General features: G+C 50.0%; 1 protein-coding gene across 3 annotated transcripts; it reads right to left on the bottom strand.

Annotated features, from left to right (window-relative positions):
* Positions 1-7,347: 7,347 nt before the first annotated feature.
* On the bottom strand, positions 7,348-21,727 carry MB (myoglobin). Of its 3 annotated transcripts, XM_057741686.1 has the most exons (6): positions 21,669-21,727; positions 18,597-18,675; positions 17,053-17,155; positions 11,500-11,722; positions 11,227-11,284; positions 7,348-8,024 (listed from the first exon to the last, which is right to left on the bottom strand). In XM_057741686.1, the coding sequence occupies exons 3-6, from the start codon at positions 17,145-17,147 to the stop codon at positions 7,822-7,824; spliced, it is 579 nt and encodes a 192-aa protein (XP_057597669.1). In that variant the 5' UTR covers positions 17,148-17,155; positions 18,597-18,675; positions 21,669-21,727; the 3' UTR covers positions 7,348-7,821. The 3 variants fall into 3 exon arrangements, with proteins under 3 accessions (XP_057597669.1, XP_057597670.1, XP_057597671.1); XM_057741687.1 differs by lacking the exons at positions 18,597-18,675; positions 21,669-21,727 and adding an exon at positions 17,251-17,391; XM_057741688.1 differs by lacking the exons at positions 11,227-11,284; positions 18,597-18,675; positions 21,669-21,727 and having other exon boundaries at positions 17,053-17,235.
* Between the last annotated feature and the right edge of the window lie 2,640 nt (positions 21,728-24,367).

Genomic DNA, 24,367 nt, shown 5'->3' with positions numbered 1-24,367 from the left:
CAATGAGGAGCCTGTACACCACAATGAAGAGTAGCCCCCACTTGCAGCAACTAGAGAAAGCCCATGTGAAGCAACGAAGACCCAATGCAGCCAACAAATAAATTAATTAATTAAAAAAATTTTTTTTCCAATTTACACAGTAGTTGTATTCATGGAACATAACGTATTTTTAAATAGTTCAAAGACAATGTATGTATAAGTAAAATTTCTAAGTTCTAGAGTTAGGGTCTAGAACACAGGGTAAATCTTCCTCGTGTGTGTTTTTTTCCTGTGCATTCTAGGACATCCAGCATTCCTCCCTCTCCCCTCCCCCCACTAAATGTCAGTATCCTCTTCACTGCAATGAAACACTCCCACAAATACCCAAAATGCCCCTATAGGGGACCATACGAACCCCACTGAGAGCCGCCAATCTAGGCTAGTGGTTGGGGCAAACCTCTTCCAACAGAATAGCCTTATTTGGCTTATTTCTAATGAAATAGCTCAGAATCTAAATATACACCGTGGTTGAAAGTACCACTGCTCTAGCTGAGGCAGGGATGCCCTTTCTGCTCACCTCTTGCCGTATTTGCCCCCTCCCACATCTGTCAGAAGACCCTGAAGTCCCCAGTGCTCCAAACCTGGGGCTCAAAACAGCCCAGTTTTGTAATTCACTAGACCCAAAAGCTGACCTCTTCTCTGGGGTGAGTGGCGGCCATCCTGCCCTCAGAGTGTTTTGAATCGGGTAATTCATGGGAACACTTTTGATGAGGTGGTTGAAATCTACATTTGCCACGATGGAGGGAAAGGCCGCTATTGAGAATGTGAAACATTTTGTATTGCAGACAAGATATTCATCTTCCTTGAGAAAACAAGATCCTTGGGTGAGGGGAAGTATTTCCAGCAAAGATCCTGTTCTTCTAAATGTGGTAACACAGGTTTAATATTTTGTTTATATTTCTGTGGGAAATGCCAGTGCAGAAAGTGTTTTTATATCTGTGGGTAATGTATATATATACACATTATATATGTATGTGTGTATATATATATAATATATACATGTACATTATATATATATGTGTGTGTGTGTGTGTGTGTGTGTGTGTATATACACACACGATGTGGCTGGACCAAAGCAACAGAATTGATATGGCTCAATAGAGGTGAAGTTTTGTGGCTTAGGTTTTTAAAAGACGTACCTTTCACTTGCTTGGGGGCAAAAAATGAAGCGTGTAGAGTGGGGGAGAGAGAAAGAGAGAGCACACAATGAAAAATAAAATGTAAGATATAATTTAAGTTATGGATAAAATGGCAAATGTGTGTGTGCTGTCTGGTAGGCTTTATGAAGCCTGACCTCTCTCTCTCTTTTTTTTTTGCATCACCTGATACCTCGGTTAAAGGCTTGCCAAGTCAAGAGCTCAAATGAGTCATCATGCACACAGCCCTTCACGATTTATCGCTTAGACTTTCCCAGATCTTACCCAAGCCCTGATTTCTTTTATGTCTTCTCCAACTTCTCAGCCTGGCTCCACCCCAAAATCCACAGTCCAGGGCAGAGACATTAGAGCAGGACTTCAGAGTCCGAAGAGGTCACCTTGGCTGCCCTGGGGCTGTGAGTCCCATGGTCTCAGAGCAGCAGGTAAAATGGACTAAAGGTGGAGATCAGACCCCACAGTGGAGGAGTTAGACGTTCACACGCTCAGACTCACACACACAGCTGCACACACTCCCGGCATCCTCATAGAGACACCCCCCCCGCCCCCCCCCCCCCCAGCTCCCCACGGAGAGAACTCAACCTCAGGAACCGGATACTCAGAACCAGGCTCCATTAATGCCTCCTGAGTCACCTAATGTTTACAATGTTCTACAGTTTACAACATGCCGTCATGTCCAGGAGAGAAATAAGGCTCACTGCTCAGCGCAACTAGAGAAACCCCACGCGCAGCAACAAACCCCCAACGTAGCCTAAACAAACAAACAAACAAACAAACAATACAGTTTAAAAAAAATCTATAGTGAAAATGACTGTACTACCTAAAGCAATTTACAGATTCAATGCAATCCCGATCAAATTAAATGGCATTTTTCACAGAACTAGAGCAAGAAATCTTACGATTTGTATGGAAAGGCAAAAGACCCCAAATAGCCAAAGCAATCTTGAGAAGGAAAAACGGAGTTGGTGGAATCAGGCTTCCTGACTTCAAACTATACTACAAGGCCATAGTGATCAAGACAGTATGGTACTGGCACAAAAATAGAAAGGAAGATCAATGGAATAGAATAGAGAATTCAGAAGTAAGCCCAAACACATATGGGCACCTTATCTTTGACAAAGGAGACACGACTATACAATGGAAAAAAGACAGCCTCTTCAATAAGTGGTGCTGGGAAAATTGGACAGCAACATGTAAAAGAATGAAATGAGAACACTTCCTAACACCATACACAAAAATCAACTCCAAATGGATTAAAGACCTACATGTAAGGCCAGACACTATAAAACTCCTAGAGGAAAACATAGGCAGAACACTCTATGACATCCATCAAAGCAAGATCCTTTTTGACCCACCTCCTAGAATCATGGAAATAAAATCAAGAATAAACAAATGGGACCTCATGAAACTTAAAAGGTTTTGCACAGTGAAAGAAACCATAAACAAGACTAGAAGGCAACTCTCAGAGTGGGAAAAAACAGTTGCCTATGAAACAACGGACAAAGGATTAACCTCCAAAATATACAAGCAGCTCATGCAGCTTAATACCAAAAAAGCAAATAACCCAATCCACAAATGGGCAGAAGACCTAAATAGACATTTCTCCAAAGAAGACATACAGATGGCCAACACACACATGAAAAGATGCTCAACATCACTCATCATCAGAGAAATGCAAGTCAAAGCCACAATGAGGTACCACCTCACACCGATCAGTATGGCCATCATCACAAAATCTGGAAACAACAAATGTTGGAGAGGGTGTGGAGAAAAGGGAACTCTGCTGCACTGTTGGTGGGAATGTAAGTTGGTACAGCCACTATGGAAAACAATTTGGAGGTTCCTTAAAAAACTACAAATAGAACTACCATATGATCCAGTCATCCCACTACTGGGCATATACCCAAAGAAAACCATAATCCCAAAAGAAACATGTACCATAATGTTTATTGCAGCACTATTTACAATAGCCAGGACGTGGAAGCAACCTAAATGCCCATCAGCAAATGAATGGATACAGAAGATGTGGCATATATATATGCAATGGAATATTACTCAGCTATAAAAAGGGATGAGATGGAGCTATATGTAATGAGGTGGATAGACCTAGAGTCTGTCATACAGAGTGAAGTAAGTCAGAAAGAGAAAGACAAATATTGTGTGTTAACTCACATATACGGAATCTAAAAATGGTACTGATGAACTCAGTGACAAGAACAAGGATGCAGATGCAGAGAATGGACTGGAGAACTCGAGGTTTGGGAGGGGGCGGGGAGTGAAGGGGAAGCTGAGACGAAGCGAGAGAGTAGCACAGACATCTATATACTACCAACTGTAAAATAGATAGCCAGTGGGAAGTTGTTGTATAACAAAGGGAGTTCAATGCGAGGATGGAAGATGCTTTAGAGGACTGGGATGGGGAGGGTGGGAGGGACTCGAGGGAGAGTGGGGGGGGAGTCGAGGGAGGGAGGGGATACGGGGATATGTGTATAAAAACAGATGATTGAACTTGGTTTACCCCCCCAAAAATAATAAATATATAAATACAATTAAAATTTAAAAAAAATCTCACGGGGATGCTAGAAGGAGGTAATAGAGTTGATACAGGAAAGGCGACATTCGAAGAGGTGTTTTATATTATATGTAAAAATCCTATGGTGTGTTTCTCTGGAGAACTCTAACTAACTCACCATCTCTGAGACTAGTCCCAATGACTGGACTTGCATCTCCCCAGACTCCCCAGGGTTCAGCCTTCCCAGCTCCATACTCCCAGGGCACGAAGCCCATGAGCTCCCGGAAGATGCGGCCAGGCCTGTGGGCTTCACCAGGGTGCCCCAGAGTGAGGCCAGGGCCTGGCATGTCGCAGCCCTCAGTAGATATTTGCTGACGAATACATTTCCCTGCTGCCCTTGAGGGCTAGCAGAGTCCTTCCTCCTCACTCTCACTCCACAGAAGTTTCACGAAGGGGACTTCCCTGGCAGTCCAGTGGTTAAGACGCCACCCTTCCAATGCAGGGGCCATGGGTTCGATCCCTGGTTGGAACACTAAGATCTCACATGTGGTGTGCTGTGGCCAAAAAAAGAAAAAAATTAAAAAAAAAATTTTTTTTAAGTTAAAAAGAGAGAAAAGGCTTCCCTGGTGGCACAGTGGTTAAGAATCTGCCTGCCAAATGCAGGAGACCTGGGTTTGAGCCCTGGTCCCGGAAGATCCCACATGCCGCAGAGCAACTGAGCCCGTGCGCCACAACTATTGAGCCTGTGCTCTAGAGCCCTCGAGCCACAGCTACTGAAGTCTGCACGCCTAGAGTCCATGCTCTGCAATAAGAGAAGCCACCGCAATGAGAAGCCCGAGCACTGCAATGAAGAGTAGCCCCTGCTCTCTACAACTACAGAAAGCCTGTGTGCAGCAATGAAGACCCAATGCAGTCAATGAATAAAAAAATAAAATAAATTTAAAAAAAGAGAGAGAGAGAGAGATAAAAGGGAATTCCCTGGCGGTCCAGTGGTTAAGACCCTGGGCTTCCACTGTAGGGAGCCTGGGTTGGATTCCTGGTTGGGAAAATGAGATCCCACAAGCTGCACGATTCGGCCCAAAACAAGACAAGACAAAAAATAAATAATAAAAATTTTTTAAAAAGAAGCTTCACAAAGGCAGAGCCCATGTTTGCCTTATTTGAAGCTGGAACCCTTAATTCCAACCTGGGGCCTGGCCGATAATATTTTCTCAAGAAATATTTGTTAGATCGATGCAGAACACATGCCACTGCAGGATCACATTTTAAAAATATTAGCCTACATTTCCCCCTGGAGTTTCCTTTTCTCATTTGTTCTTTTCTTTTGAGACAGCCAGGCATTTCTGTGCCCAAGCCTCAAGAAAGGATGTGACAGCTGGAAGCAAGAAAAACATGTCCCTTGCCTGGATTTGCAGATTCAAAAGCTCAGGCCTGAGAGGACCAGAAAGAACACTCAGAGAGGGCAAAAGATGTGGAGGAAATCATGAGGCATCCCTGCTGCCCAGGTTGGAAAATCGTTTTCTGAACCATCAGAAGGAAAGGAGTTAAAATAATAAGATTGTAGTTGGTGTCGATTTCCGAAGAAAGTGGTTCTGTCTCTGCTGGAGGCCACTGCTAGCTCAGAAAACACCCTTGTGTGCGTGAGGAAAAGGCACCCCTTCTGGGTGCACAGCTTCGCAACTGAAGCCCAGACTGAATCCAGCCTTATCAGCCTTCTGCCGACCCCCAGCCAGGCACCCATGTGCAGTGCACACCCCATACAACTGTACAGGGCAGCCAGGCACAAGCTCTGCTAGTCCCTGCCGCAAGCAGAGAAAACTCTGACAGGCCTGTGGGGTCTGAACAGAGGAAACATGTGCTTCATGTCCCAGGTAGAGCCACATAGGACCAGGGCTGGGGAGGGGCGCTGGGTGGGTGGGTGGGTGGGTGGGAGGTGAGGCGGTCCCTGGACAGAGGTGGCGCCAGGCAGAAGGAGCCTCCGGCAGCCTCAGAATTTCCTTAACTGCCTGATGGGGATAATAACTGAAGACCAGGTGGGGTGCAGTGTCCCTGAAGATACTACTGGGGACAGATGACAGCACTGACCAGATTGCCACCTCCCTGCCCATACACACTACAACCTGGCACATGTGAGCTTCTTGGAATTAATTAGTCAAAACCCCAGGGACATTTGGATGAGGGGAAAAACCTCTGAGACTAAGTAGCTGCCCCCCAGCCACAATGAGGATTCCAAACAAAAATTCAGTTGCGTTGTAGGAGAAAAGAAGTTACCTTTTTTGCACATCAAAGGAATAAACTGAGATTTTCTTATCTGCTGCGCTCCACAAATATTTGTTGAATGAATGCTTAACGTGTGTGACAAATGCCTGGTATTTCTCTTCAAGACCCTGATTTTTATTCTGCTCTGATTTAATTATCAGAGCACATCATCTCCCTGACTAGACTGTCAATTGCTTGAGGGCAGGGACCAGATATTGCACTTTAGATCCTGCACACGTATCCTATACAGAAGTGTTCCTTGCCTGGGCATTCAGTAGTTACTATATAAACGCATGAAATTTTTCTCTAGGCTCCACGATCAAAAACTCCCCTCCTCCTGTCTTCCCCTCCCCTCGTCTCCCAACTTCTCAGATAGCATAAGAGCAGAGCTGGAGGAGGGGGACTTTAATTCTGTCCTCTGATGTTGCAGCATGGGCTGATAAATGAGCCCGTTAGGATTTGAGATGTGTCTATTTCTGAAGATGGGTTCTGGCCTGTTCAGTGGCCATGAACCTTGGCATTGTCTGAGGCTTGGAGCAGGGAGGTCGGGCTCATCACGGAGGTCGGGTTCATCACAGAGGTCAGGCCACTCGAGGGCAGGGAGCACTAGGTTGTCTGCCCTGGGGAGCCCTGGGAGACATATGGGGCCAAGGACTTGGGGCTTCCCACAGATGGCATCTTGGGTGCTCTTCAAGCCCCTCTGAGTCTGGGCACCCGCACTGACCCAGACCACAGACTCCTTTCCGCAGCCTCTGTTCCAGACTGCTTCCTGGCTGCTGTGGTCACATGCCAAGGTTTTATTCTAGGTCCCTACAGTGCAACTTACACACTCTGCCCCTGCACTTGGCCTTCATAGACAAAGATTGTGTCTCTTGGACTGTGTTGGTAAGTTTTTCCCCATGTATCTGTCCTTGTTCTGTGGCCAGAAGGTCAGAGCCTGCCACCAGCTGGCCGCCTAGCTGTCTCCCCCGCTGGAGTCCCTGCCGGCTTCCAGCCCGCACTTTAAACCCAGCTCTGCCACTTACTAACTAGTATCCTTGAGCATATCGCCTAAGTTGTGGTAAGCACAATGACCATCTTCCCCTGATTCTGCCTCTTCTCTCTGGGCTCCCACAGCCCCGGGCTCCTGGCACTGATCGCCTGCCCACTGTCCCCACCAGATGAGGCTCTCCCCTCCATCTCCCTGTGCCCAGAGCTGTCTCTGGCACTGAGTAGTGGCTTTCCCTCCTGCCCCTCCTCCTCCCTGCCTCTTCCTCCCTTCCCTCTCCTCCTCCTCCCCACAAGGCTCTCTGCACACACAATCCCATCATTACCTTTTCTCCCTCAGAAACCCCCTCCTTCACTTGCTCCAGGGGATGAAAAACACCACACAGAGATTGTGAGGTGCCAATCTTTTATTAAACCAAGTGGGTCACTCCATCACTGAGAAAGTATGCTTATGTTCCAGATACCACATCTCCCTGGGGCTGGGTGTGGCTGTCACACCCAGCCCAGACCTTCTCAACGCAAGGGGACACTCTGCTGTCTTCAAGCGGCACGGTGATGAATCAGAGAATTATGGCTGGAGTTTAGGTTTATAGCTTGGATTGGGGATTTAAGGTGAGGCTGGAAGGAATTGGGTTGGAATTGAGGTGAAAGGAGAGTTGAGTCTGACCTAAACTCTGCCGGCCACCGCGAGCAAAGCCAAGCTTCTCCTGGTTGCCAAGCTGATGACCCGCCACAGGAAGCCCGGTCCCCACGTGAAACCACCTGAACATCCCCTCACCCTCCTCCCGGCCCCCAGCCGCTCCGCATCTCCCATCCATCTCTCATAAACAAAGCAGACACTCAAATGCAAACCCTACAGCTACGCGAGATTCAGTCCCCGCCCTCCCTGCCCAGGTGGGTGGGGCGTGGGGCCTCGGGGGTGGGGCTTAGCCCTGGAAGCCCAGCTCCTTGTACTTGGCGGCGATGTCGTTCCGGAACAGTTCCAGGGCCTTGTTCATGGCTCCCTGGGCGTCGGCACCAAAGTCCCCAGGATGCTTGCTCTGCAGAACGTGGATGATGGCTTCCGAGATGAACTGCAAGGACAGGGGCAGAGGGGTGCTGGTCATGGCAGGACAAGTCAGGGGCCAGGCGGGAATCAACCCGAGCCCCATCTTTTCTTAATTCCAGGCCCGTTTATTGAACACTAACTACATATCAGGCACGCTGCTGAACAGCCTCTGTGGGTTAACTCCTTTAACCCCCACAACCCCGTGAGACAAGTACAGAGGGGAAACGGAGGCCCATATCGGTACCGATAAGGAAAGATCAGGCTGCGGAACCACGGTCACATGGCTAGGTGGGCTGGCCCACCCGCTACCCTCCTCCGCGGTGCTCGCACGAGGACCCAACCTCAGAAAGGAAGGGAAACCCTCCTTTCTGTGGTTTTATCCAGAATCTGGCACTCAGAAAATCTAGAAAGAAACTTTCCATTTGTGTGTTTCAATTTTGCATCTAATGGCTTAGAGTGGTGATCGCTTTGAATAGCCTATTTGGGGGTTGGGCGGGGGGTGGGGCGGGGGGTGGGGTGGGTGGGTGGGCAGGAGGTCACAGCATCATATTTTCTGTGCCAGGCACAGAGCTGGTACTCAGAAGAATTGGTGGGAAGGAAGGAGAGAGGGGAAGAGGAAAGGGACTGGGTCTACAGCTCAGCCCCAGGACCCACTATATCCTCCACCAGCCTCACCTTCCTTGTTTGCTTTACCATCCACAGTGTCATTACCAGGAAAACGGAGCTGCTTTAGGGACTGAAAGATCTTGTGTCTGTAAGAAGCTGTTGTGCTTTTTCAACGGTTCAGAAAGAGTTGATGCCAGTCACAACCCTGGCCTGTGGTCAAAGGGTGTCATTTTACAGAGGCCCAGACTGAGGGCACGTAGCAAGCGGTCAGCAGAGCTGGAATCTGCACCCAGGGAATCGTGGACAAACGATGGCCAGAGCCAGGGACAGAGGCAGAGACAACACCGAGGTTGAATTTGCCCATTTTCTCCAGTGCCCGGAGTGCGAGTGGCCAAAACGGGGAGCGGGGGCTGGGGTGGGGGGGAACACATGCTGAGGGCGGCCTCAGAAGCACAAATGTCAACACCTAGTAAACCCTGCTTGGCTCAGAAACAGGGACAGCTCCACAAACACCTACTGCTGGGCATGGATTTGGACACGTGTTTAATTCCCTTTTAATGTCATAGATGCAACAAAGCAAAGCGGGGGGATGGGCTGACGTCAGCAAGCCCTGCCCATGGAGAACTCAGAGACCCAAGTTCCAGGCCCAGCTCCCTGACCTCCATGTGTGACCTCACCTGTAAAACAGGGGCCCGTGAGCCCATTGGGGCCCCCCCCACTCAGCACTGGAAGATTCAGAAAAGATAGTCGCCTTTAGCACTTAATGCCCTCGGTGGCCCCCTCACTCACAGGAGAGAAGGAGAAATTTCTTATGAAGAACACAGATGAAGGTTCCATGGTGAGGGGAAGAACAGACATGGGGCTCTATCTTAATTTTTTGCAGGGATTATGCAGTAAATTAAAACTTGTTTTACGTAGACCCAGGTTCCCGTCTGCTAGCCGGTAGAACTACCTTGACTGCATCATTTTGTCTTTGAGCCCGTCTGCTCGTCCCTAGAGAGGGGATCCGTCATTCAAGCGGTGTTGTGAGCCCCCCACATGCCACTGGGTTCAGATATAGGACAAGCCAGGGTCTGCCCTTGAGAAACTCGTGTCCCAGCCAGGAGACAGCTGGGTAAAGAGATAAATTACAATACAGCCGGGCAGGCGCCTTGGCAGGATGAGGATAAATGCCTTTGCGGGGGCGGGCTGACTGCCTCACGGGCCAAGAGCAGAGGAGCTGGCTTCTGAACTGGGCCTAGGAGGATGAACTGGGATCTGCCAGGAGGAGACGGGGAGGGGACCACCACTCATGCAGAATCTCAGAAGCAGAACCGGCGCCTCATGTCTGTGATGCTGAGATGGGCAGGCAGGATTGTTTGGGTGTGATGTGGGGCAGCAGGAAGGGGAGCAGGGTGGTGAGGCTGAAGAGGGTGGTGGTGGTGGTTGTTCATGGGAGATGTTATGCCACCCGGGACCAAGAGGTTGGATGCCAGAGTACCGTAGGTCTGACCGTACCTCCTGGTTTATAAGCTGTGTGACCTGAGGCAAGCTACTTAACCTCTCTGAGCCTTCAGTTTCCAGATCAGTAAAATGAGGATGAGCAGAGTACCCGTCTGGGGAAGAGAATGCTAATTGCTTGCCCAATGTCCATTTTCTCCATCTTTCTTGTAAGAGAACACTAGTTGTATTTAGAGTGGCAACAGACTACATTTCCCAGCTTTCCACGCAGACAGATGTGGTCTCGTAACTAACGTCTGGCCAATGAGAGGTAAACAACATCTCTCTTGTTGGATGAGATTTCTGGGGCTCCTTAGAAGAGAGCCTGCCTCTCTTCCTCCTGCTCTGTTTGGAATATGGACCAGATGGCTGGAGCTCCAGCAGCTATCTTGGACCATGAGTCAACTTTGAGGGTGGACACCATATGCCAAGGATGGCAACACAGAAAGAGCCTGCATCCCTGGTGACTATGGGGCTCCCACAGCAGCTCTGGGCTCCCTACCTCTGAACGTCTTTTGTGTGAGAGGAAAAGACAACACTGAATGCAGTTCCTAAGCTCATGGGGTAATTGTGAGAATTCCATGCAGTGACCCAGGCAAATGCTTATTACAGCCCATCCTAACTGGGAGCTATCACCATTTTCCTTACCCTCACTGCTGCACCAACCTGCCTGCTGCTCACACCCCTGGGGGTGATATCCACAGGGCCCTTTGTCTCCAAGAAGCCTAGTGCTCCCTCTTGCCACATCCCTCCTCCCATTGTGTCTAGACACAGGACTCGAAGCTCAGGCTTCGAGTTGGGTGAAGCTCCCCAGCCCACCCAACTTCTCAGCCCATCACAGGCAGTTGAAACTAACTGCTTAAGCCTCGGACACCTGAGGCTTTCTCTCTCCATCTGTAAAGATTCTGGAACTAATAATTCCCACTGGAATTGAACCCCAGCTACTGAACTCCTGCCAATGAGACCTGTATGTCTCTGACTCCCAGTGTCACAGCTATGAGGAGCCCGGGTTCTGGAGGAATAGAGACCTAGTCCGAATCCTGGCTCTGCTCTTTGCTGCCTCTGTGGCCAGGGACAAGCTACTTAACCTCCCTGTGCTTCAGTTTCGTCATCTGTCGAGTGGGTGTGTTAATGGTACCTACCTGTGGAGAGAATGCAAGTCGTGCATCCCATATCCAGTTCTTCCTTGGTAACAAGATACTAATTTGGGGGAGAAATGTGTTTACTCTCAATGACCCAGGAGGAAGGGAAACTGGGTGGCAGCCTATACTTTACAGATGAGGAAACTGGGAGGCAAAGAGGAACAGCATAGGTCACCCAGCAAGTTAGCGGCTGAGCTGGGACCTGAACCCAAATCTCATGCCTTCGAGGCCTCTCCTTCCATCCTCCCAGCCATCCCCAGCCCTACCACCCACCTCCAGGTACTTGATGGGGATCTTGTGTTTGGTGGCATGGGAGTGCGCCAGGGGCTTCAGCTCCTCCTCGTGATGCCCCTTCTTCTTGAGGATGCCCCCCAGGGCCGTGAGCACGGTGTTGCCATGCTTCTTCAGGTTCTCACAGGCCCTCATCTCATCCTCTGTCTTCAGGTTCTTGAACTTCTCAAATTTCTCCAGGGTCTCAGGATGACCTGTAAAGAGCCTGTGGGCACAAGGAGGGCTAGAGTCAGACTCAGGGGTCCGGAGGTGGCCAGACCCTAGTTCAAGTCCATGTTCTCCCAGTTCCCAGCTGTATGACCTTGGGCAATGCGCTTCACCTCTCTGTGACTCAGTTTCCTCATCCAAGGAAGGGGTGAGGTGTCTCTCCCTATAGAAGTGTGAGGGTTAAATGAGATGGCATATGCTGAGGGCCACACAGGAAGCATATAAATGCTTGTTGTTATTAAATATTATCATCATCTTCTTCTTCTTCCTTGTTACTGTGAAAGGCAGGAAGGAAGGACATCTCTGCATTGCACCTGGCCTCACCCATATATCCTCTAAGTTGTTGGGAGCATAGATAACTAAACGGCATCATGGTGGAGCAGGGAGAGGGAGGAGCACTGGGGCCGAAGGATTTGCTGAGCACCAGCGGTATGCCAGGCCCGTGCTAGGCTCTGCACCTGTATTTCCCTTTAGGGACATGTTATTCCCATTTTACAGGTGAGAGAACAGAGGCCAAGAAGTGTGAAGTCTTAGTTCAACATCACACGGCCGGGGTGCAGAAGAGCCAGACTGAAATCAGTTCCGAGTGACTCAAAAAGTAGCCCATGCAGGGGACCATCTCTGCAGCGTCCTGCTTGGGGATGGTCCTTCGGCTGCTTAAATACTTCTGGCTCTGGGAGGCTCACTACTATCTGTGAGAGCCATTCCATCCTGAGCAGCTCTCAGGCTCGGAAAGCTCTTGCTTATTTTGTCTGATTTTCTGCACCTCACAGTACCGATGGTGAGGGTCCCTGGCGGGAGCCACCTGCCACAAACCAGATACCTACTCCTGCCAGGGACCCAGTGAGCTGGCCGCAGAGGGACTCTGCCCATGCTCCTAAACAGCCACCTGTCGCCCTGGACCTCAGTCTTTCCTGCTCTGGAAAGGTGAGTGTGAGTTAAAGGGAGTCATCATTTTCCCCATTTCACGCATGGGCAGATGGAAGACCATGGAGGCAGGTGACTTGCCCAGGATTACATGTCTGGTCGGTGGCAGAGCCTAGACCCAAACCCACACGGATGGTTCCATAACTCACACTCTCTCCCTTGTGTCGCACCCTGAAACCTGTGCAGGGGTGACCCTAACTGCCCAGGCTCTCCCTTCTCCTGTCTAATGGATTCAGTTCCTTGAAAGTTTCCTCTTTTGTAGCCTCCTGGCTTTGCAACACCTTTCAACCTAACTGCGGACACACTCCAGTGTGCACAAGTATCTCACACAGCCAAACTCCCACACACACAAACACACACACACACACACACACACACACACACAATGTAGCACAGATAGAGAATGCTCCCTTCCCCCAGGGGCATGTCCTTCTCACTTCCCCAGAACACCCAGGACTGTCCACAGCCCTGCCCAATGTCACCACCTCATCTGGCGCCCCGGCCAAACCTTGTACATCACTGACAGCTCATCCCTGGCACCTTTCACCCAAGGGTCCCTGAACTCCTGACTATTATTATCTGGCGACAATGATCCTTGAACTCTTGCCTGACAGATGCAAGACCCAGAACCCACAGGTGAAGGCCTGAGGTCGGGACACTGGAGGGAGACTGTCTGGGGAAGAAAAGGGCCAAGGACCTGGGACCCAAGGCAGCCAGGGATCTCAGACATTTTGGGAATTCCGGGATGTCTGGAAGAAGGATGACAGCACTGAGAATTATGGAAGCTGAGTTCTGGCCCCAGCTCTGCCTCCGACGTGCTGTGTGACATTAAGAAGTCACGCAGTTTCTCTGGGTCTTGGTGTAACTATCTGTAAACCAAAAGGGTTGGTCTAGCTGATTTCTCAGCCTCCAAGTTCTAAAGCTTGACCCCCGCCCCCCCACTCTTAGCACCTCCCAGCTAGAGAGGGAGCCCTGATTTGCTTTAAACAGGGCAGAAAAACCAGGCTGATGAGTGCCCACTAGATCACCCTGACACCACATAGCCATCGCCCTCCTTTGACCCCAAGTCCTGCAGCAGGAGCCCCCAAGGCAGCCACAGACGGCCATACCTGGATGTTTGTGACAGCGCTAACCCAGAAAATGAGCAGATGGAAGGCCGTCACCCTGTAGAAATGGCTGGAATGCTTTTTCAGAAGAGCTCCCTTGCCTTGCGTTTTCATCTTCACTCCTATCATCAACCTGCCTAGTTTATCACAGGTCTGCCCACAAGTCAGAGGGAAAGGAGGCCATTTCCTGGCTGTCCTCTGAGCTGAGGCCCAATCAGACAACCATACGGAAGACAGAGGACTCTCACAATCCGTCTCTGCTCTAGAACCAAAGAACCAGATGAGGATGGGAACTCATCTCTAGTCGGTCAAGATTGTGGGATGACGTAGCACAGGGGTTGAGAGCAGGTGTGCTGATCCAGGCTGCCTAGATCTGAATTCCAGCTGTGGAACTTCGAGCAAGTTGCTTAACCTCTCTGTTAAATGTGGTGATCATAATATCTACCTCATAAGGTTGTTGTGAGGCATAAATAAATTAATATATGTAAAGCACTTACCACAGGGCCTAGCAATCAGTGTATACTGTATATATAAATATTTGCTGTCCTCATCACCATCTCTAGCACCGTTATCACCATCCCCATCACCATCCCCATCACCATCCCCATCACCATCCCCATCACCATCCCCATCATCATCCCCATCACCATCCCCATCACCATCCCCATCACCATCCCCATCATCATCCCCATCACCATCCCCATCACCATCCCCATCACCATCCCCATCACCATCTCCATCATCATCACCATTGCCATCATCACTATGCACACCACCACCATCATTTCCTCCATCACTGTCACCACCTCCACCATCATTACCATCATCTCCATCATCACTGTCTCCATCATCATCACCATCACTATCATCTCCATCATCATCATCACTATCATCTCCATCATCATCACCATGCCCACCACCATCACCATCATCATTAGGAATGGGAATTTTTGGTTCTGTCTGTAGCTGCCATTGGTTAGCTGAGACTCTTGGGCCATGTTTCCCCCCAGTGACATGAGACGTATTGGCCACGAGCAGTGGCTTTCAAACTTTTCATGGCTTCAAAATCCTTTGTTCAAATGCAAAAATAAATAAAGCAGGAAAGATTTGGGGAAAAGAAGGAAAGGCAGGGGCCTGAAGCCCTCTCAGCAGCCTCCTCCCTCCTGAACTCCCCCACCTTTCCTGAAGCCAGACTCTCCAACTGACCTTCCAGCTGTTATGTTCTAGAACGTAATGATCACGTACTTGTAGTGAAGCCCTCAGCATTTCATTAACAGACTCAGCTGAACAGAATTTGCCCTCTTTTATAATCAGAGGAGTGAGAGAAATGATCTTTTCAAGATGAGTAAGAAAGCCCAGGTTCAGCATCTGGAACAGAACCAAAAAGTCAGCTCTTAAAGGGACACTGTCGGCCCTAGGAGTTAGCATCCCCTTCTTCTTGTCCCCATACCCCAAACAGTAAGAGGGCAGAACCAGCTGGCGTGGTTTCTTCATGTCCTACAGCCTAAGACATGACAGGGCATCGCGTTCTCTGATGCCTGCCAGGGGCCAGCAGTCTATGGCATCACGTCTCATTCCTGGCCCCTGGCCCCTGGCAGTTCTCTCTAATCCACCCTGCGAAGGGAGGAGATGTTTCCCCCCGACACAATACCCCAAGTCTCCTTCAAGACATCCAAGTCACTGACTTAGGGCTGGCAGCCCCCAGATCACCTGGGAAAGACTCCTGCTCGGCAAACTGGTCTCCCACCCCAGTTACAGTGCCTCCTCTCCAAAAATAAGGCAGGATTATGGACTCAGAGAATGCCAGGGCATGAGAGCAGGCAGGGATCTCAGAGACCATGGCAGGCAATCCCTCCACTCAACAAACAGGGAAATGGGACCCAGAGAGGACTAGTGACTTGTCCAAGGTCACACAGCAAATGGATGGCTGAGGAGTTGATGTCAACTTTGCAGGAGCCTTTTGTCCAATCAAACAGGATCTGTTGCAGCCCCAATAGCCAACTGACAGAGACAGGAGAAGAAAGGCATAAAGGAACACCCCAAGATGCCAGTTAGATTCAGCGGAGAACTTGACCATCCTCTCTCAAGTGTTTCTGGCATGGACCACTAAGGGCTCGAACTGCAGATAACAAAGCTAAGGACTGGGTGTTCTCCCCAGATGTGGGAGCAGGAGATGGGTGAAGCCTGAGGGAGGCTGAAAGGGCATCTAAGTGGGAGAGGAAAACTTGCTTTGGCTCATAAAGAAGGAGAAATTCATCCATAAATTAAAGTGTGAAGGACAATCTATTCACTCATGGCAACCGGGGCCCGCCTCCTCCCAGGTGCAAAAATGTTGATGTACATTAGGCTTTGACCTGTGCTGCCCAGACCATGAGAAAGGGCCAGGAGGAGGGGAGAGTCTATCACCATTTGGGGAGGAAGGCAACGGGGATGAGATTCTATTTACAAGCCACAGACCGTTCTCTACTTACAAAACTCAGAATTTTGTGGGGGTTTTGCTTGCTTATTCAGGAACCCCTTGCTAGAGAAGGCGAGATGTGCTTGGAGACTATTCTGAACCCTCAAATTCAAGACACACTCAACATCAAAAGTCACTAATGGCCCTCTGTCTTCTGCTTACTAATTATAATACTTCAAAGGACCCAAGTCTAAGCTACATCTATAATCGTTATTAGCATCTTCTGGAACTCACTATATGCCAGCAATTGTACATCACCTTATTTGATTCTTATTTCCATCCTGTAATGCAGATATAGGATTCTGCCCCATTGCATAGGAGAAGAAATTGAGGCTCAGAGAAGTCATGTACCTTCCCAAAGGTCACACAGCTGCATAGTGGCAGAGCCAGCTCTAGAACTACATATCTCATCTTGAAGGTCATGTCTTAGCCTTGACACTTTACAAACTTCAATGGACTTGAAGGATGACTCTGGGGTCATCCTTCCCTTCGCATGTCCTTTTTCTCCTCACTCATTAGGTGAGGCGGCTGGACAAGATGTCTCAGATCTTATTAATTGTCTATAATTCTAGGATACCCCTTAGTGGGCTCTAGGCACCCGGGATTTGAGCACCAAGCTCTTCCCAGTTGCTGGCATAGGTGTGAGATGATCTCCTTTCCTTTCCTGACTGCAGCCTCTGACATGTAAAAACAAAAGAGAACCCAATAGGGATTTTAACAAAAGCAACGAAAATGCAGCCAACTGGTCAACCCCGGGGCAACTGTTCCACCTTGCAGGCAAACATTCTTGATCTTTGGGAAGTAGGTGATAGGGGCGATGGGATCTCTTCCTTTTACCTGATGAGGACCTCCTGCCCATGGCCTGCGACATCAGCCTCCACCTTTCCCCAGACGTTCAGCACCAACTGCCATTCCCCGTCGCTGAGCCCCATGGCACAGTCTGAAGAAGAGAGAAAGAGCAAGGGCTGGCTGACTGGGTGTCCTGGCTCCGACAGCTGGGGTTTGAGGCCGCCTGGCCCCAAAGGGGTTTTATACCTTCCAGGATGCTTGACAGGGATCACCTGACAGCTCGCTCACTCTCTCTCTCCCTGTCCCCCGCACCCCCCTCTTTCATGTAGGGGTCTAATCTTTTCCTTTCTCTAGCCCTCACATGGAAGCTATTTTAAGGCAGGTGCCATTGTGCGGAGCTGGGACAACTCAGGCCAGGGGTGGGGGGGGGGGGGTGGTGTGTGTGTGTGGAAAGAGTGGGGAGGAGATTGGACCACTGTCTGGAATCTCGGAAGCCAACAGAAAGGGCACGACCAAGGCTGATGCCACTGGCCTGAAACCCAACTCCCCCTGCTGTCAGCCCTCCCAAGCGGACCTGTCATGTTTCTGAGCCAGGGCAGCAGGCATCCTGGCTGGCCCTGGGACTGCCCTGGGCCTTAGCCGTCTCTTCACCCACCTCCTGCCCAATTTGCCAGAATGCTCCTTACCCATCAGCGCGGTGGGAAGGGGCCTCAATGGTTTCCTGCTTATAGCTGGGTGAACCCAGGAGGATCCATAACCTCTTGGAGTCTGCATTTTCACGCTCCACCCAGAAAACTCCTGGCTTCTTGATCTTGCTCAAATATTTCCCTCGGAAAAGTTTTGCTTGACGTACCCCCTCCAGGCACAATTAACTGCTTGCCCTTTCCGTTTATTTGTATGTGTTCCTATTGTACTGCTTACCTCATTGCATCACATTTCTTTGCTTCCATGCTGGCTCCTCCATTAGTATCATAGCAGCCAATACTCACAGAGACTTTGCAGGGTGCCAGGCCCTATTCCAAGCACTTTACATTTGGTAACTCCTTTAGTCCCCCAACAGCCCTATATGGTAAATACGGACATTACCCCCATCTCGTGGAGGGGAAGTTAGGGAAATCTGCCACAGTCCCATGGCTAGCCGGTGGAAGAGTTGGGATTTGAACCCAGGAAGTCAGACCCCCAAGTCCATGCTCCTGAATACCGAACTTTGATTTTCACATGGTCAGGGGCTTTTTTAAATTCATCTGTGTATTTCTTGGATGTTGCACAGTGTTGTGTACCAAAACTGAACTGAATAAATGTTCACTGAATAAAAAGATGGCTGGCCTTGCAAGGAAGGCAAGTAGAGGATGATCGGCCTTTATTTTATATCCATCCATCATCCGCCCACCCATCATCCACCCGTCTGTCCATCATTTATCCACCCACCCATCATCCACTCACCAACCCACCCATCATCCATCACTCATCCATCCACCTACCCATCCATCATCTGTCCATCCATTCATCCAACCATCCATCCATCCATCCATCCATCCATCCATCCATCACCATTCCTTCATCCATCCAACACACAGTTATAGAGTACCTACTGTGTGTCAGAAACTGTGCTACATGCTGAAGACACAAAACCAAGTAAAACACATCCTGGTGTTCAAGAAACTCAGTCTCCTAGGGGAAATAAGTGAGAGGGATAAAATTACAGTACAGTTTATTTAGTGCTATGATCACAGTCTACACAGAATGTTACAATTTATGAAGTGCCTCCTTGGGCAGGATTATATCTAATCATCCCAATGGCCATGCAAGGTAGAGAGCATCATCCCATTTTACAGCTTTGGACCATAAGGCTCAGAAAGGATAAGCAGGTGTCCTGGCCACCCTGGGTCTGTATTGGACATGTCAGTTATGAACACCCCACATATACAGCTCTTTCTAAAGATAACTGCCCTGCCCCAGATCCTGCAGTCGTGTCCTCTCTCCAAACCTGCTGCTAGTCACAGCTGACTGGACCAGGACTGGGACCTAACCCAAGGCAGCCAATGGCAGGGCTCTGCCAAACAGCCAGTGTCTATTAACTACACCAATCAGATCCCCTCTCAAAAATGTGAACAGGGATGTCTGGTGAGAATTGGCTACGTGGTAGGAATTGCAGGGTCAAAGCAGGTTTCATGGCCAACACTGGGTAAGAACCCCAAACTCAAGAGCTTCTCCAGTTCAACCTTGGGTCTCCATTCTGACCACTGTAAAGCCCACTCCAATGGCAATTCAAGGATTACCACCAGCTGCCACTTCCTGTGGGACCCCTGTGTATCCTTGAGGGAGCCCAATTTACTTATGGAGTCAGCTGATTCCTAACAACCAAAAGGGCCAGAGGCACACAGGCCCCTTCCTGACAATGTGCTCCTGGAATTATACGCCAGGCTCCGTGTTAACCCATGACGCAGAGCTGGTCCACCTCCAGGAGGCATCCAGCCTTCACAGTGGAAGGTTCAGTAGCAAAATGAGTAGCTAAAACGCCATCGGGATTTTCTGGGGGGCTCACCTTCATTCATTCGTTCATTCACCAGCCTGGTACCAAGAGCCTACTCTGTGCCTGGCCCAGGATTGAAGGGAAAGGCAACTCTGAGAGAGTCAGCTGAGGGCTCATCTCCTACTTCCGGCCCCATGCTGGAGGGTGAGCTCAGCAGTGTGGGAGGGGCGGGCAGAAGGAAGACAGGGGGCAGCAGCGAGCTGCCCCCCTCCTGGGCAGCTTCTGGGGCCCGTTGGTAACACCCCCGAAAGAATCAGCGTCACTAGGTTCTGATATAAATCCTCAGCCCTGGCAATGCCATTTTCAAACACCCTCCGGCCAGTGTCCTCTTGAGAACCTTGGAGCACCTGTGAGGGGCTGACAGTGCAGGGCTGATTGTCATCCCACCTGGCTGTACGGAAATAAAGGCTTGGAGAGGCTATGCACACCTGAGGCTGATGAGCGGCGGAGCTGCAACCTGAATCCACAGCCCTGTCCTATCTCCAGCCTCCCGAGTTGTCTGAGGACGGCCTGAGTACTTAAAATCTCATCAACTCGTTACCAGCGCTAAAGCGTTCAATATGAATCTGTCACCCCGTTGGCAGGCGCCCCCATTAACTGGCAAGTTCCTGGAAACCTGTGGCTTTGAAGTTGATGAACCTTTTTAAGTTTTACCTTTTAAGCTAATAGGAAGGAACCAACATCTGTTTGTACTTACACATCTCTACAACAGAACTGGCGGTACCTAGCGGTTGCTATGGCTACCTCGAGTTGCCAGCTTTGTTTGGGGGCTATAATTATTCCTGTGACAGCCTTCAAATAGCCAGGGCAGGGAAACTGGAAAGGCACAGGATAGGAAAGCCAGGCTGCATCTGCATGCAAAACTTTCTGCAGCCTCACATGCTCATGTCACGTACATGTACACAGGCGTGCACACGGACAGGTGGGTTAGTCTGACACCCAGTGGGGCAGAACTGGACCCCACTGAGACCTGCCCCCTCCTTTTTTTCCCTTTCATATCACAGAATCCTTTGAATGGAAAAATCTGAAACTTGTAGAATCACCATCAAGTCTTCAGATTCTGGACACGTGAGATCCCATTTACAATTCTAGAGGGCCAAAGTCTTCAACTTTCATCACTCTGAAAACGTGGGTTCTAGATTCCAGAGTCAGAAAGCTAGACAAAGAGAAATCTAGAATGATAGGGCCATGGAATCTTGGAGCTACCTGAGGCCTTCAATGGTGTCCTGTCCAAGTTCCCACTAAATGCAAGAATTCTCCCTACAGATCATCATCTAGCATCCACTTGAATACTCCTAAGAGCAGTGAGCTCACTACTTAAAGCTTTAAAGAGGCTTCTTTATATCAAACCAAAATATGCCTTCTTGTCACGCTCACTCCTTTGTTCTGGCTCTGGTTCTCCTTGGGGATGTAGAGGACCAGCGAGGGAAGCTGCAGGCTCACCTAAGACTTTTCTTGTGCAGACCACACATCTCCAGGGCTTTAACTGAGGACCCTCCACTGGCAAAGTAAGCCAGGAGCCTGTCTGGTGGAAAGAGGCCCGTTCTCCATCTTCGGTATCTGGTGACTGTCACCTCTCGTTGCTCACGTGTGCAGAGAGAACTCTCTAGCAAGGGGCTCCCAGCGCCCCCCCCTGCACGGTTTGAGTCCCCAGGTGACTGTACACCAGGCCCACTCTTTCAAAAGTCACAAGTCTAGTCTGGGTGACCTGGGAATTCGTGAGCCCTTGTGCAGCCAACGACTCCCCCCAGTGAATTGGGGGGGTGGGGTGGGGTGGGGTGGGGTTATACTTTAAGACTCCACCGTGGGGACCAAAGATGGAAAGAAAGAGCACTGGATCTTCAAAGCTGCAGGTCCCCTCAACCTTGGCCGCCTTCCTTCCACCTCCTCCTCCCGGGAGCTGCCCCTTTGGAAGCCAGCCCGGGCAGTGCCTCCCTCCCGCCCCCAGCTCAGCTTGCTCCTTCCTGCTTCCTGGACCAGCACCAGGCCAGACTCAGAGCAGGGCTGGGGCATGGAGCCTGCAGAATCTGCCGAGGTCATCAACGGGGTGGCAGGACCCCCAAGCTGGCCCCCAGACCCGACTTTGGCCCACTGCCCGCTACCCCCAGCCCCCAGCAGCCATTGTACTGACCACGTCTCCCCTTCTGCCCAGCTGTCCTCCTGGAGCCTCCAGCCAAGCAGCCGGCTGGGGGCGGGGAGAGGTGTCTTATAGCAGCTGGGAAGCTGCACAGGGAACTAAAAATACAGTTTATATGGGCAAGGCTCCTCCTCTCCCTGGAGGCCCAGAGGGGCTTATTGGAATAGGGCTGGCAGGGACCCCGGGATCCCAAGATCCCAGTCAACAGGTGTGGCCCAGGGGCACCAGCCTTTCTTCCCCTCCCCCACTCCCCTGCCTCTGAGGCTTGGAGTCAGTCCTCCAGCCCTGCCTTCCACCTGTCACCAGGGCGAGCCCAGGCCCACCTCCACAGCCCCCCGCCCTCGTCAGTCCTCCCCCCCTGGCCCATCTCACAGAAACTGCTGCCCCCTCCAGGAATCCCACCCCACCTCACGCCATCCCTCTCCCAGCAGGTGTGCCCTCTTCCCCCCATCTTGGGCTTCAACATGGATGCAGCCTACTCATCACTCTCTGCTTTGGGGTGCGGCTCCCCATATCTACCCATGAGTTTCCTCAGAGGTAGGGATATAAAAGCCACGGACACACTGCTCTCACTGCCCCCCCAGCAGCCCTTTTCAACAAGACACTTTAAAATAATTTGAAGTATAGCTGATTCACAATGTGTCAGGGTACACAGTTTTATAAGTTATAAATCCCACTTTTCACAAAAGGAGATTGAGGCACAGAGACGTTACGTTGCCCAAGGTCACACAGCTAGGAAAAGGCCAAGCACGACATCCGAAACCAGGCAGTCTGGTTTCAGAGTTTGTGCCTCACAGCTAGGAACTGGTCTAACTTTGGATCCTTCCTCTTCCCCCTCCTCACCTTTCTGCCAGCTCCTAGCAAAGGGCCAGGTCGATAAGCTCTCTGAATTGTTTACATTTTATTGAACTGAGTCCACCCAGGCTCCGGGCTTCCTGGAGGTGAAGGCAAAGACAGTGTGTTGGCAGGCTGACAACGGGGGGGCCCTGCTGCCATCTAGTGGCGGCGAGGAGAAAAGCCTCCACCCCGGCTCCGCCCCTCCCACGGCGTTCCTTTGTTCACCCAGCTGGCCGGCCAGCAGCCAGGCTGGGGTCTTTTTCCATCTCTATATCCATGGCACCGACCAGAGAGAGCTTTCCATGTTATTAAAAGAAGAATAAGCCATGGTCCTTGCTCTCAAGGGACTCAGAGTTGAGTGGAGGAAACATCCCAGAGGGATTGGAATACAACAGAGATTTGAGCAAAGAGCTGTGGGCAAGTGAGAAGGTAGCCCCAGGTCCGCATGGAGAAGACCTGTTGGCAGAGGTGACAGCCGGGCTGGATCTTAACATATGAGGGAACGCCTGCAGGGTCTCCTAAGCAGAAGTAACAAACCGTGTGTGCAAAAGCCCAAGGGATGCCGGGGACGCATGGGGAAAGGAGTACTATGGGGGTCCTGACCCCTGAGGGTCCTCCTGCACCAGAACCAGGATGGGGGGCTTAGAGCTGACAGTTCTCTTCCATGAACACTCATGCTCACCTGGAGCCAGCCTCTGTGCTGCGTCCCAGGGAGGCCAGGGTGAACGTCACACGGTCCTTGAGCTTTAGGGGTGATGAGAGGGAGGGATATGTAAATGGATGATGACAGCACTTTGTGATAAGGACAGGAACAGAGGCAGTTCAGCATAGGCGTACAGGCTTTGGAATCAGACACCTTCATTCGACGCTTGTCTCCACCAGGTATTACTTTTGTGATCCAGGGAAGGTATCATCACTTGTCAGGGCTTTTGTTTTTATATCTGTAAAATGGGAACTTTGAAAATAATTACCTATCTCAAATGTTACCATGAGGATTAAAAGAAGAGCGCATGAATAGGACTCAGGGTGGTGCCTGGCACACAGTAAGTGCTCAATAATTGCTCCCTGTGATATAAGGTGCAAAAGAATCATAAAGGAGGAAATGATTAACTCCACCAAGGAACATGTAGCAGAGAAGGTGATGTCTAGGTAGGAATTTGAAGGATCAGTAGGGGTTGTCTAGGAGCAAAGTGTGGAAAGAGTATTCCAAGCACAAGGACCAAAACATTCAAGGACATGGAAGTTGGTGTGTTAGGACTAGGTTTTGTTGTGGATGGCAGGAAATCCAAAATAGCATGGCTTTATCAAGAGAATAGTCATTTCTCTTCCATAATGAAGTTCAGAGGTAGTGGTCCAGGGCTGGTAGGGCACACAACATGTCAGGAACCCAGCCTCAGTCTACTTTAATGTTCTGCCATATTACACACATGGTCTCCACCTCTTGATCCAAATTAGCTGCTTGAAGCCAGCCATCATATCATCATTCCAACCAGCAGGAAGTCAAAAAAGGTGAAGAAGTTTGTGCCCCTTACTTTTAGGGATACTTTCCAGAAGTTGTGATCAAAACTTCCTCTCCATTGCATGGCCACACTTTTCTGCAAGGGAGGCTGGGAAATGTAGTGTTTCTTTCTATATGCTCATACCCTTGGATAAAAACTGGAACTTCTTTTACTTAGGAAGAAGGGGGAAATGTAAATTGGATGAAAACTAGAAATTTCTGCCACAGGAGTTGTAAAAAGCACGTCAAGATAGAGGAATGTACAAATATTTTAGTGTTTCTGTGGTAGAAAAAGTGAGGGAGAGAGTGATGGAGTATACAACCAGAGAAATAAACAGAGGCCAAGCCCAGATGGCCT

This window comes from Hippopotamus amphibius, chromosome 7, assembly GCF_030028045.1.
Source record: "Hippopotamus amphibius kiboko isolate mHipAmp2 chromosome 7, mHipAmp2.hap2, whole genome shotgun sequence".
Taxonomy (NCBI): Eukaryota; Metazoa; Chordata; class Mammalia; order Artiodactyla; family Hippopotamidae; genus Hippopotamus; species Hippopotamus amphibius.
The sequence above is the reverse complement of the archived record's forward strand: the minus strand, read 5'-3'. Positions and strand labels throughout refer to the sequence as shown.

Bases quoted from the DNA above. Each gene is read 5' to 3' on its own strand.
- MB (XM_057741686.1), bottom strand. From the start codon at position 17,147: ATGGGGCTCAGCGACGGGGAATGGCAGTTGGTGCTGAACGTCTGGGGA. The intron at 11,723-17,052 runs GTAAAAGGAAGA...TTGTGCCCACAG, and splicing joins GGGCAGGAGGTCCTCATCAG to GCTCTTTACAGGTCATCCTG. The intron at 11,285-11,499 runs GTGGGTGGTAGG...CCCCCAAATTAG, and splicing joins TCCCCATCAAGTACCTGGAG to TATCTTGTTACCAAGGAAGA.